A 14,551-nucleotide genomic window follows, 5' to 3' on the forward strand; every position below is an offset into this window, starting at 1 on the left:
TTGCTCATCCCTGCTATAAATTGGTATACAATAAGCTTTGAGATGACATTAAAAGATAAATACTGTACTTCAACTGATTAAATAAGACGTACGTTAAAATCCTAGCATTGCCTGTTTATCTCCAGTATCTGAGTTCAATGAATACCATCACATGAAGCAGGTCATCAGTCTCCCCCAGCCTCATCTCTACCTGTGTTTACCTCCAGTTCTCTGTGCTGCTGTGTTCCTGGGAGAGAGTGAGCTAATGCAGGGGAAGGAAAAGGAAAAGGGTGATAAAGGGAGCTGGAGGGAGGGGTGAAGGGAGGGAGTGGGTACCTCATGATGGTCTGGGTGGGGGGGACAGAGGGATGCGTATAAAAAGTTCCCAGTGAGGATTTAGAACCATATTCATCGTTGGAAAATACTGAGGGACGTTCCCTAAACTTCTCCAAGTGTATCATCAACGGTGAGTGAAACACATATTTACATTATTATTATTATGATTTATTACTGCATGTACAATGGGTCCTGCTAATGTGCACTAATATTACTGTTTTTTAGTAACTTTGTAACCTGTTATTTGTTTATTTATTTTATGAGTGTGTGTGTGGAATGTATGGCACACACTGTATGCTACTGCATTTGAATAAAGTATATATAAAGACACTTTCTGTGTTTAAACATATATTCATTAATGATGCACAGACTGTTCATATTTAACCATAAGTTGTTCATTGCATGACTAATATTTACAGGTGTGAGTATCAGATTACAGTACTCACGTTACTGTAATTGAGTTGTTTTTATGAGTATTTGTACTATTTTGAGTACATTTCTAAATCAGTAAATTTACTTGTACTTAAGTATGTTTTAAACAAAGTAAAGTAATTAGTTACATTTATACACCCAACCGTTACAGAGTACATTATTATTTTTTGTGATTATTTTTATTTTATTTCTGTTTCATGGCACATCAAACATAATCCATATGTTCTTAGTCGTTCCATTTGTGATTAACTCCCAGCCACTTGCTTTGGTTGGCGTTTCTACCTATTAAACAATAAAATATAGCGCAAATTACAACAATAGTCATCTGAAAGCGCTACGTTTTTACTATTACTATTGTTATTGTTGTTATTATGTTGTTACCCAGATGCTTTAGAGTTCATAAACGTAGCTATACTTGGAGCCTGAGAATGTAATTTAATTTTTAATTTAATTCATTTGTGTTATTTTGTTTTAAAAATTATATTGTACATTTTGACAAACTTTTATTTTATTTTATACAGATGCCTTTGTGGAAAATAAATTCAATTCCAATTGTGCAAGATTTGGTCTCTTCTTTTTTTTAAGTTTATACATGAGATGTTTACTGGATGTAAGGGAACCGTGGCAAGATTTATTACCAAAAATAAATGTGGGGGGTGAAAGTAACTAGTAACTTTTACTTTAAGTACTATTTAATTGAGCTACTTTTTACTTGTACTTGAGTATTTTATGTATGACTTACTTGTACTTGAGTATTTTATGTATGACTTACTTGTACTTGAGTATAATTTCATATAAGTAACTGTACTTCTACTTGAGTAGAATATATCAGTATTCTCTACACCTCTTTGCCTGCAGGAAAGAAAGATGTTCAGTCATGAGGAACCCTGCTAAGATTCAGACAAGCATAAAACTCTCGAGACATCCACACACACACACACACACGCACACACACACTTGCCCATCGTCGTTGGAGGCCCAAAGTGGCTTTATGATTGTTAGTCTGTAACTGTAGCTGAGAAACATTTCAGTGGTGGATTTTATGAACTGTGTTGTTTGTGTGTGTGTGTGTGTGTGTGTGTGTGTGTGTGTGTGTGTGTGTGTGTGTGTGTGTGTGTGTGTGTGTGTGTGTGTGTGTGTGTGTTGGCATGCATGTGTGAGTTTATTGCATTCCTGCTAAAAGCTGCAGATGATGTTGGAAGGGAAAGCAACTCAGACATGAGTCAGAAGCAAAGTCTGCAAACAGAAGATCTGTGTGTGTGTGTGTGTGTGTGTGTGTGTGTGTGTGTGTGTGTGTGTGTGTGTGTGTGTGTGTGTGTATAAAAGTTTCCAGTTTGCAGACATCTGGCCTGGCTGTTTGAACAGGTGCTGCACAGCTTCCCTGACATCATCGGAGCGACTGTGTGTACATGTCAGACTGTGAACAAGGAGACAAATCAAGAGCATGTGCAATAATTCACTGCAAAATGTTCAAAACAAATCTGTATTTTATTTTACAACGACCACAGCTTTTCTCTTTTCCACAAAGTGAAGTCTCACTGTGACAAAGTGGATCAAAAACACAGGTGTACAAACTCAAGGCTCGGGGCCCAAATCCGGCCCTGTAGAGCATCTAATTCGGCCCGCAGGAGAACGTAAACCTGATGGAAAAAGACATGAATCATTGTGAATTACAAAATAATTCAGTTGTAGATATATCAGCACCTCCAAATACACATGGATACAAATGACTACTTATCATTGTTGGGTAAGTTACTCTAAACTTGTAATATATTTATATTACTAGTTACTTGGATAGAAATGTAATATATTTGTATTACAATATTATTGTTTTTTAAAATGTAACTGAGTTGCACTACTTTGAGTTACTTTTGGTCCAGAACACTAATTATATCACACTGATAGTGTTCGAATAACATTGGTCTAAGTTTTGTTTCAAATACTTCTGCTGTTTCAGGAGCAGAAAGTTCTTTTTTTGTTCCCCATAAGTTATATTTAACCATAATAATCGTCTTTTTTCCTCAAATAATTGCAAACAGTGAGAAAACAAAGCAAACATGCACCTAAATTAAATATGCATGTAAATTAAGTTACTTTTAATTGTAACTATAAATATATTACCACTTTTCACTTTTTTGTGATGAGTTACTCTACTGAGTTACTTCAAAAAGGAATATATTACTGTAATATATTACAAAAATAACTAGTTACTCCCAACACTGCTACTTATTCTAATATCACATGATGGTAGTCATTTTTTAAATCTCAAATCGATTAAAAAAAAAAAAAAAAAAATTGTTTTTGTTTTCAAAATCCTGCAATTTTCTTCAAACTATTCTATTAAATTAAATAGCAATTGTTCATAATATCAAGGAAATGTAAGTGAATTTTAGTTTTAGCTCACTTAATGCTTGGATATTGTCAGTCTCTTATATACTTGATATGTAATTTATATCTGGAAGTGCAAACTTGATGTTGAAATTGCTCTTTTTCGTCCCTAAAGTCTGTGGCCCACTTGAGATCAAACTGGTCTGTATTTGGCCCCTGAACTAAAATGAGTTTGACAGCCCTGATCAAAGCTGACCAAAAGGTGCCGCTGTACCTTCAGTCGGCTCATGCAAATCCATTTTTGGTTTGTTTGTTTTATACATACAGTCAGTCAGCCCACATGTTTAGATCTGCACAGTAACACACACACACACACACACACTTATGGTTTACCACACAGTCTCCATGCACACATCACAGTCTCACACACAGAAACGCAGACATGTAAATAGTACTGATATATTCTACTCAAGTAGAAGTACTGTTACTTGATTGAAATTGTACTCAAGTGCAAATACAAGTAAGTCATACATAAAATACTCAAGTACAAGTAAAAAGTAGCTCCATTAGATTGTAGTTAATGTAAAAGTTACTTGTTACTTTCACACCCTCATGTTTATTTTTGGTAATAAATCTTGGCACGGTTTCCTTGCATTAAATAATAAACATTACATGTATAAACTTAAAAATGAAGAGTCTTGCACGATTGGAACTTAATTTATTTTGCTCAAAGGCATCTTTATAAAATAAAAGGTTTGTCAAAATGTAAGTTTAAAAAAAAATTTAAAAAATCAAAGAATGCCAATTACTTCAATACAAAATCAAAAAAATATATGTAGATATAGCTACAATTATTAACTAAATCTGAGAAAATAACCTCCATTCAATGCTGTTTTAGCACTGTTCATTAAGTTTAATGTGATTGGTCGTCTATGATGTCATGCATATGATTGTTGTCTGGTCATTTCCTTTTTTGTAGTTTCACAATGTCCGTTGATCATTAAAAAAACAAAAAATAATAATTTACTCAGTAACGGTTGGGTGTAGAAAGGTAATAAATTACTTTACTTCTTTTAAAACATACTTAAAGCTGCAGTATGTAGAATTGTGAGACGCTCCCTGCTTCTTTTAAAATGTACTTCAGTAGAAGTAAAATTACTGATTTAGAAATATACTCAAAAAAGTACAAGTACCCATAAAAGCAACTCAATTACAGTAACGTGAGTACTTCTAATCTATTACTTTCACCTTTGCAGAAACGTCACTTTTATTCACAGATTCTTCTTCTTCTTCTTCTTCTTCTTCTTCTTCTTCTTCTTCTTCTTCTTCTTCTTCTTCTTCTTCTTCTTCTTCTTCTTCTTCTTCTTCCAGCTGCAGACAAACAGGATGAGGAGCCTCCTCAGCTGTGTGGCACTCTGTGCTGTGGCGTCTCTCTGTGTTTGCTACGGTACAGACCAACCCTGCCCGTCGTCACCCTGTCATCTCACTGCAATCATCATCATTTCATAACCTGTAATAAATCACATTCAAGCTGGGATTCATCGTTTATGATTAACCCAAATTCATGTTTTTCCCAATAGAGTCTAATGAAAGCACTGAATCGGATGAAGGTGATTAAATGTTGTCACTCGTTCCTGGAAAAACATGCATGCTTCTCTAACAGCAGTCTAACGATGGTCTAACCCAGTGTTTCTCAAATGGGGGTACAGAGAGTGGAAAATGAACAAATGAAAGCATTAGAATATGTTTATTTTTAGTTAGAAATTATAATCATGCTGAATATTACAACTCACAAAACGACAACAAAAACACACACACTAAGAGAGAAAAGTACTTACTATTACCAGCAATACACAAAACAACAACAAAGACACACTAAATAAGAGAAAAATACACAAGATCAATACAAAATACACAATAATAACAGAGAAACATACAAAATGACATTAAAAAAACAACTAAACGACACCGAAAACACACACTGGGAGAAAATAATTTTAATAATACAGGTACCACCAACACACAAAATAGAGAAAAATATACTGAATAATAAAAAGAACAGACAAACAACAACAAAATCACACCAAAAACACACAAAATGATAGAAATGATCTTGATTAGAACATGAACTGAAAATACAAGGGTCAGTCTTGGTCCCACATCAGGAGAGAGTGACAGGAAATGATAAAAACTATAGAAATAAATCTATTCAAGAGGCACTAAATACTGTTTTATTCCACTTATTTACAAAAGGAGATTATTTTGAATATGTTGTTCCACTCATTCCTTCCATCATTGCGCTCTATAGTTGGTTTTTCCACAGTACTCTGAGCATAATGTGGTAGTCGGACAAAGGGGGTCCTTGAATACCAAAGTTTGAGAGCCACTGGTTTAACCTTTTATCATATTTAAACCTGCCCTGAGATCTGCTCAATCACTGCCACCATCAAAACACATCCTTGTGTCTAGTTAAGTTTTGTGGTTTCCAGATTTGTTCGTGCCTCCAAACCGAGCCAACTCGTTCTTCACGCCGCAACAAGGCGCCGTATACAACCCACCCAGAAGGAACGACCCCGGCTATTACTTAGCGAGGTGAAGCTCTGAACCACACACACACACACACACACACACAGTCTTTAAACCAGCAGAAACTATAAGCTGTAGATCATTAAGAAAAGGCTTAATTAGACCGTAAAACATCCACATGTGCTGCAAACATGAAAAATGGCCGAAACATGTCTGCTTCTGATCACGTCTCCCTCTGCGTCTCACACACAGGACAATAAAGTCTCCTGCAGAGAGACGTGCAGAGACGTGCGAGGATTACTCGCCCTGTCGTTTCTACGCCTATCGCCATGGCTACCAACAGGCCTACCAGAGATACTTCGGATCCCGAAACCTGCCCACGCTGACTCGTCGTTACCAATAATGTTTTACTCCCATCATCTCCATGTCATTGAATGTGTTTGGCTTCTTTTAGTGCTGCTTCTTTCTTCAAGAAAGGATGATTTTTTTGAGGACACATAGGACAGGGTTGGGGTCAATTTCATTTTTCAGTTACAATTACCCGTGTTCAATTACAATTCAACAGAGGTGCCAAAAGTACTAGTTTTCTGTACTCAAGTAAAAGTATAGATACTTGAATAAAAAATGACTCTGGTAAAAGTATTGAAGTTGCTCGGTTACATAAAGCTAGGTAGGCGATTTACTCCAAATACACTTTTTAGGGTTTTGGTTAAAATTGTCTTTATGTCGTGACACTTAAGTTAAGACATTCCTTTCCCACAAACTATATTTTTGCTTTTAAATGTAATAACTTTTTCAAAACCTTATAGTTAATTTAAATTAAAGCTAGGGTAAGTAATTTCCTCCAGATACACTTCTTAAGTTTTTATTTGAAATTTTCTTGATGTCCTGACAGAAATTAAGATGTTATGTGCTCAAAAAAGGAACGAAGAAAATCCATCATCTGTAGCAGCTGTAAACCTGTAATAACTTCGACCAATGGAAAAGAACGAACCGTTTTTGAAAGCGCGCCACCACTGACAAAGTTAAAACAGAGTTTTTGGTCACGTTTTTTTAACATATATGATGGTAAAGTTTATTGTTTACTTACTGCTGGATGAGACATTAGACACCGATGTTTCTACACAATACAAGCGATGAGCTGAGCTCCTCTTCTGCAGCAGCTGTGTGCATGCATGTGAGTGAGACGGAGTATAGAGGGGTGGGGCGAGGGGGGTACATTCAAAATCATGCGAGCTTTTGAAAATCGCCTACCCTACCTTTAAGTAAAAGTTAAAAAAAAAAAAAAAAGTACATATCGGTACTACGAAATGTAGTTAGGTAAAAAAAGTAAAACAAATGTCCCTTCAATAATAAGACAAGGATTTTAAAACATAAAATTATATATCTTTTTTTTACTTTAAAAACTTGTAAAATACTGGTGTATGGAAACGTCATCTTCGAAGGTCTTAAAAGTAAGAAGCTCATTTTCAAAATATACGGAGTAGAAAGTACAGATATTTGTTTTTTTTTTAAAAAATGAGTAAAAATAAAGTCACCGAAAAAATAATTACTCAAGTAAAGTATTTATATTTTGTTACTTGTCACCTCTGCAATTCAATTACAATTACAGTGACTAGCATTTTTTCCAATTACTATTAAATTACAGTTATTCGTAGTCAATTACAATTATGTTCTCAATTTCAAAAGTTCAGTTATAATTGATCACAATTACTGAGCCTGAAATAAATAACCTAATAAAAGGTAACCTTCCTCTTGAGTTAGCTTTCTGTTAGCATCTCCTATGATAACTGGTCCTAAATCAGCTGTAAAAGACACTAAAAACAAATATCTATCATCTAATTTCATCCTATCTATTGGTTACCTTGTTACATTTCCTAATCAATGAAAATATAGGTTTTAATATTTTTGGTGTGGGCGTCTGAGCCTTTTTTGTGTCAGTATACCCCTTGATTTCAATTTTTTAAAAATAATAAAATAATAGTAATAATAAAAGCTTGATATGAAACATATTTTAATAATTGTTAACTTTTATTACAATTTTCATGCCAATTACAATTACAAAGTCAATTATCTAAACTCAATTACAATTCATTTATGGTTAAGACGGTGACAGATTTTTAAAATTACAATCATAATTATGCCATAATTGTAATTAATTATCAATTACGCAATTACAATTATAATTGACCCCAACTCTGACAGAGGCATCCAGTGCAGCTCAATCCTCACACACACACATTGACTTTATACTTGTGTAGAAACATACGACTCACCCTGTGTATTCTCTTGTTTCTTCATATTGTTTATTATCACACTTACTTAACATTTATAAGCTCTAAAGGAAGATTGAAACGTGTTTCTCGTTGCGCTCACTAAGTATCCACTAACAGTTACTCATACCATTACCTCTCCTTTGTATCGATTTCAGCTCTGCTGTCAATGGTTACTTTTATATAATAAACTCTTCTCAACTGGGTTTGGTCTAGAAACATCCAATAGTGTTTCATCATCTAAGGACACATTCACATCTCCCAAATGCAGATTTTCACTTTTGCTCAATGACGGCCCTTAGCAAAATGTAGTTTATTCAAGTGTTGTACAAGTATACTTATTTTATATACTTAAGAAAAATATAGTGAAGTGTAATTGGACTTGTACTGAAAAGTATAAAGAATAGTCTAAGACTACATTAAAGGTGCAGTCTGCAACTCTTATAATAGCTAAAACTGTCACTATGTAAGAACAGCTTTACATCAAACTAGTAGTTTGTGTGGAAAAAAAAAAACAGGCTCATTGAGCCCCGCCCCCTGCTGCTCCTGCAGCCTCTGGCAGATTGCCAGAATGCACCACGACCGAGCAAAAAGAACCAATCAGAACCAGGATTGTGTTTGATGGGCTGTCTGACAGCTGTTGCTCACAGGCCCCGCCCCATTCCCGAGGCTGTAGCGCCGTCTTTTCTACAGTGTATGGTCTTTATGAGTAGAAGATGGAATTGGTGACTTTTCTGCTTGAAAGGTAATTACTGCTGCTTGATTTACATTATATTTGATTTGTAATTGTTACACTAGAACTCTATGGTGCATGTATTGTTTGTGTGCGTGCAGCAGCCTCCGTTTGGACTGCTAATAAGTGACACTGTGTTGTTGCTGCTGCTGCTGCTGAGGTGTGTGCACATAGAGAGAGAGAGGCGCTGCAGTAATATGCTTTTAACAGAGCATGTTATATTACTGTGATGTTGCTGTCTAACATTAGCTTGTTAGCTCCTCTGAGGGAGAGACTTTAGAAAGTTTGGAGGCAAGGCAAGAGAGCAGCCGGGAGGGAGGGAGAGAGAGGGATCTGAGAGTTGCGGACTGCACCTTTAATACTTAGACCTACTTAGACAGTTGCTCCCAGTGGTTGACTAAAACCTTGCATGGCAGTCCTGTCCCACTGGTGTGTGAATGTGAGAGTGATTGGGTGAATGAGCTGATATGTAAAGCGCTTTGGGACTGCTTCAGTGTGGTTATAAAGCGCTATATAAATCAAGTCCATTTACCATTTACCATTTACACTTATACTTTAATACTAAAGCTTATACTTGTTCATTAGTATACTTTTTTACTTCTTTCTCACCCAAAGTACTAATATTTAGTACATATTAATCCAAGTACAGAATAAGATTGAGACATTGACTTTTGCTTTTGTTTACAAAAAAAAAACAAGAATATGCAGCAATTTACATAAAAAAGCAGAACATGAGTCAGGTGTTTTTTCCACTAATAATTTAAAACATCACAATTGCTAAATTGATCCAGATCCATTCCAGAGTTCACTGGAATCTTCTTAAGCATATATTAGCTTAACATTTTGTAAATCATTGAGATACTTTCGATGTAAATCTGCTAACAGACAAACAAACAAATAAATAAAAGCTGGTGCAAATATAAAGTGTTGATTTGTACGGACAATCCCCGGTGTTACCGAAGTACAACTACGTAGCGTCTTAGCGTTAGCGTTATGGTTAGGTTATAACCCAATATCGCAAACATTTTGAGGGTTAGGGTGAGGTTTAGTCTTAGTCACGTGACCTAAACTGGCCAATGACTGACCTATCACGTGACCTAAACTGGCCAATGACTGACCTATCACGTGACCTAAACTGGCCAATGACTGGCCTATCACGTGACCTAAACTAGCCAAATAGGGTCGCTGTGTACGAATAGAATGTCGGTAGATTGATACGGCAACCGTACGGATAGCCACTGCTGTGCAAATATTACCTCCTTGGCTGAGGGAAAAACCTTTGATTAGGAGCCATTTGGCAATTGGTTTCTTCCCAGAGAACATTACAAGATAGGAACTGGCATAGCTGTGATGTTACCACTAATGTCAGGGTTGAAACTGGGTATTTCCATTTCTGCAGTTTCTGTGGGATTGCCTGGCTCTGATTTAGTCAGTATTGATGAAAAGTGAGAAAAGAAATGAGACGTGGTGAACTTGCAACAGGGTCACAGGTTGAATAGGTTCATTGGTAGCGTAGGTTGTCTAATGTGGGTTTGGACCTCACGGGGCCAAACAACAGCAGTGATGGTTCTGTTGTGGTTTAAATTGAAAAAACTTGGTTCATCAGGGCGCTCTTCATTGAACCATCATATAGCAAGAAACGGCTCTTGGTGACATTGCCTTTTCATCTTTAATTGAAGTTGACCCGTCTTTTCATTCGAAAGATTATGTAAAATCCACTTTCTTGGAATCTTGAGTGAAATGTGCAGAGCAGAATTCCTCCACAGGACTTTTTATTACTTTTTATTGCTTTAAGGACAGCTCAGCGTGTCAGAGACCTGAAACCATATTCATACTAATTTGATGTTTGCTCTGTTACCACATGGATTACAATCAAAGTTACTCTGTGGTTGTTGTTGGTCCTTAAAACAAGACGAGGAAGAAAAGCGTTGACCCAGACAGTGAAATTACACCCTATAAAACTACTGTCAGAACGGTCCAAACTCAAATGCCTGGTTCGGAGAAAGCAGCACAGATGTTCCTTTTTATATCATAAATGTACGAGGTCAAAATCATACAGCTGGTAAATGTAGCATGAAGAATATATTCACTATGTGTTTCTTAGAGCAAAGTCAGCAAAGCATGAACATTGATATTCACATCAGCTCTCTGGACGATGTGGCTGAAGAAAATATTTGTGGTTTACAATAAAAAACGTGAAATCGTGTCGTATAATGAGGGATTGTGGGTTTTATTTTCATTGGTTTGCTCTGCAGAATGCACTCAGTGGCCAGAGTGTGAAAGTGTGTATTCAGCGATAAACTCCTCTGGAGTCCTCTGCAGGCAAACTGCTGCCATTACCCAACTATTCCAGTTCATCTGCACTGGTTTCTCACAGGAAGTAACAAATCATAGAGTAAACGTAAAGTGCAAAACCACCGCTAATAAATAACATTTCTAACAGAAGAAAATAATGCAAACTACACATTTTTTGAAAGGGAAAATAAAGCATATTCTACCAGTAAGTGACTAACTTTATCATTAATCTAATCAAAGAGGATGGGAACAGAGACGGTTTATTTCCCTTGTCTCCTTTTAATTCTACCCTTCAAAATACACCATAAAAGTATTATTTTGTTGAAAAGACAATTAAATCAGGTACTATTTTATTTATGTTTAATGTTAATGCACAACACTGTAATTCATGGAAAAACAGATCCTCAAGTAGGCCTAATGCGCATTGATATGATGATATATGGTTTATAGTAACTGCAACATGTTTTGTGTTTTTAATGTTGGAAAAAATCCTCAGTTTGGGTCCCAGCTTGTTTGTAAGGGTTGATTTTGATGGTTGGTCCCAAAGCCAGTTCAGTTGAGATAATGCACGATGGAAAAGCAAACACTGAAACAGGCATGGGCAACTGGCACAAAATGACTCCAAAAACACAAAATGACGGAAAAATACATAAGATGACAACAAACAAAAACCCGCAAAATGAGAGAAAAATATAAAAAAGGATACCAGAAACAAAAACAAAAACCCACAAAATGAGAGGAAAATGTTCTAATAATCTACAAACAGCAACAAATCGTGCAGAGATACACCAAAATCACACAAAATGAGAGAAAAACACACAAAATGGCAATGACAAAAAAAACACACAAATAGAGAAAACGACAACAAAAACCCACAAAATGAGAAAAAAAATAATGCCAGAAACAAAAACAAAAACCCACAAAATGAGAGAAAAAATTTCTAACAGCAACAAAACATGCAGAAATACACCAAAATCACACAAAGTAAGAGAAAAACATAAAATGGCAATGAAAACATGCAAACAACAATAAAAAAACATTAAAAATTTTCAATAACAATGTTCAGATTGACCATGATTCTAAACACTGATGTAAATTCTAAAAATGTGGCCCTCAGATCAGACAGTCGGACTATTTTTGTGGCCCCCACCTTGATAAAAGTAGCTTTTTTTCTGTAATTCAATGAATTATATTATAATGATAAATTGGAAAAAGAATGGAATAGAATAGAGTTTATTGCCATATGTACAAGTTAAAAGAGCAGGTACAATGGAATTCTTGTGCATGTCTCAGAGTCAGATTGAAAAAATTACAAACAACAATTACTAATCAGCCCAGACAGTATAAGCAGAAGGTGCAAAACAAGGAAAGAAAAGAAGTATACTCTATATTCAAATAATATATCAATTTTTCCCCCATCCATCCATCCATCTCCTGCTTCTTTATAGAGTGCACCTTTCTCAGCCAACACTCTGTTGACAGCCAGTTTCACTATGGGCAGGTTACCAAGTAAGCCCAGCCTATTGGATCCCCTGTTTTCTAAATGCAAACATTTTAAAATTTCATTTTTCAGAAGTGTGTGTCTGTTTCTACGTGGGTGTGTGATATATGATCCCCGAACCAATCCCATACCCAATGCCACGTACATAAACCCACTGTGTGCCTGTGTATGAATGTGGAAGAGGACCAGAGTCCAAGAAGAGGAGGAAGACTCAGACAGAGCTGCTCTAGTGTCCACATAAAGAGAGGAGATGAAGACTTTGGTGCTTTTAGTGCTCTGCTCTCTAGCAGTCATCTGTCTGGCCTCAGGTAAAAATACATATACTATGTATATATATATATATATATGGAGAAAATGTTGATTAAGTTTAACATTCTCTCTGCTATATACAGATGCTGCTTCAGCACCCCAGCTCACCAATGATGCTCCTGCACAAGACGGTAAGTGGATGGTTAAGAAAATAAACATTTGTTTTTATTAAAAAAAGTTGTTGAACAAAATATACTGATTAGTATGGAAAAGGATTTGGGCCATTTTTGATGGAGAAAACCATTTTAATAAAGACAAAATTTCAACTTAACGCTTTCCATTATATTTTGACTTTATTCTCAAAATTTCGACTTTGATTTTGAAATTTCGACTTTAAATTTGACTTTAATTTTTACATTACATGAGGACTTTATTCTTGAAATGTTGACTTTAATCTTGAACTTTTGACGTTGATCTCAATAATATATTTCAATTTTAATCTCAAAATTTTGACTTTGATCTTGAAATTTTGACTTTAATCTCGAAATTATATTATGACTTTAATCTTGAAATTTTTAGTTTAATCTTGAAATTTCGACTTTAATCTCAACATCATATTATGATTTTATTCTTGAAATTTTGACTTTAATCTTGAACTTTTAAATTTGATCTCGATATTATATTTCAATTTTAATCTCAATATTTTCACCTTGATCTTGAAATTTTGACTTTAATCTCAACATTATATTATGACTTTAATCTTGAAATTTTGACTTTAATCTCAACATTATATTATGACTTTAATCTTGAAATTTTGACTTTAATCTCAACATTATATTATGACTTTAATCTTGAAATTTTGACTTTAATCTCAACATTATATTATGACTTTAATCTTGGAATTTTGACTTTGATCTCGACATTACATTTCGACTTTAATCTCAAAATTACGAGATCAAAGTCAAAATTTTTAGATTAAAATTGAAATGTAATATCGAGATCAAAGTCAAAAGTTCAAGATTAAAGTCAAAAGTTCAAGATTAAAGTCAAAATTTCAAGAATAAAGTCATAATATGATGTTGAGATTAAACATTACTGATTTAGAAATATACTCGAAAAAATGTACAAGCACCCACAGAAGCAACTCAATTACAGTAACGTGAGAACGTGTAATCCGTTACTTTCACCTCTGGTTTTCAGGGATGTTTGTGGACAAGAATCAGGCGACTGAGGTGGTGAGGCAGAAAAGAGCTACTTCAAGTCTGTCCCTCACTCAGCTGGAGAGGTATCACACATTACACCAGAACATTCACTATTTCACAATAAAATCAGACCAACTGTGCTTCACTTTTATTGTCTTCCCTCAGCCTGAAGGAAATCTGCGAGGCCAACCTGAGTTGTGAGCACATGATGGACACCCATGGCATCATCGCAGCCTACACAGCCTACTATGGACCCATCAACTATTAAAGCCAACGCCAACCTTTTACTGCTGTGGGTACTACATACAGTATCTCTGAGCTGAGCATTTCCTGCATGAAAAATCATATAAAGACTTTGCCAACAGTGTCAAATGTCTTTCACTGAGTAGAAGGGCTGATGATGTCATATTTGCATGTCGCTTACAGTTGGAATTCTGTTCTTTTTCTCAGCTTGTAGTGTAATGAAATAAAACAAAAACATAAAATAAAAAAGAGGTTGTATGAGTTTGTTCACTACCTATCAATGCAGCAAAAACATAGCTGGTCATTACTTTGAGGAGAGGTTTATAAAATTGTTAAAGTAGTATTTGTTAACCATTTTTGAATTGAGCTGGCAGACTAAGGCACAGTCTATGTGTGATTTATCAACGTCAGGCCAACAGCACCGTCTGGTCGCGTCCATGACACGGCTCAAAAC

The 14,551-nt window shown here is 35.3% G+C and overlaps 2 protein-coding genes across 4 annotated transcripts; both read left to right on the forward strand.

The window, feature by feature from the left end:
* The first annotated feature begins 325 nt into the window (after window positions 1-325).
* mgp (matrix Gla protein) lies at window positions 326-7,154 on the forward strand. 3 transcript variants are annotated; one of them, XM_028455079.1, is made up of 5 exons: window positions 341-445; window positions 4,447-4,522; window positions 4,656-4,685; window positions 5,565-5,667; window positions 5,854-7,152. In XM_028455079.1, exons 2-5 carry the CDS (start codon window positions 4,462-4,464, stop codon window positions 6,002-6,004), a joined length of 345 nt encoding a protein of 114 aa, XP_028310880.1. In that variant the 5' UTR covers window positions 341-445; window positions 4,447-4,461; the 3' UTR covers window positions 6,005-7,152. The 3 variants fall into 3 exon arrangements, with proteins under 3 accessions (XP_028310882.1, XP_028310880.1, XP_028310881.1); XM_028455080.1 differs by having other exon boundaries at window positions 388-445; window positions 4,453-4,522; window positions 5,854-7,154; XM_028455081.1 differs by lacking the exon at window positions 4,656-4,685 and having other exon boundaries at window positions 326-445; window positions 5,854-7,154.
* A 5,399-nt stretch (window positions 7,155-12,553) lies between these two features.
* On the forward strand, window positions 12,554-14,346 carry bglap (bone gamma-carboxyglutamate (gla) protein). The gene is made up of 4 exons (XM_028455515.1): window positions 12,554-12,711; window positions 12,796-12,843; window positions 13,853-13,937; window positions 14,020-14,346. Exons 1-4 carry the CDS (start codon window positions 12,654-12,656, stop codon window positions 14,120-14,122), a joined length of 294 nt encoding a protein of 97 aa, XP_028311316.1. The 5' UTR covers window positions 12,554-12,653; the 3' UTR covers window positions 14,123-14,346.
* Window positions 14,347-14,551: the final 205 nt, after the last annotated feature.

The sequence above is a fragment of the Gouania willdenowi genome, chromosome 8 (assembly GCF_900634775.1).
Source record: "Gouania willdenowi chromosome 8, fGouWil2.1, whole genome shotgun sequence".
NCBI classification, from domain to species: domain Eukaryota; kingdom Metazoa; phylum Chordata; class Actinopteri; order Blenniiformes; family Gobiesocidae; genus Gouania; species Gouania willdenowi.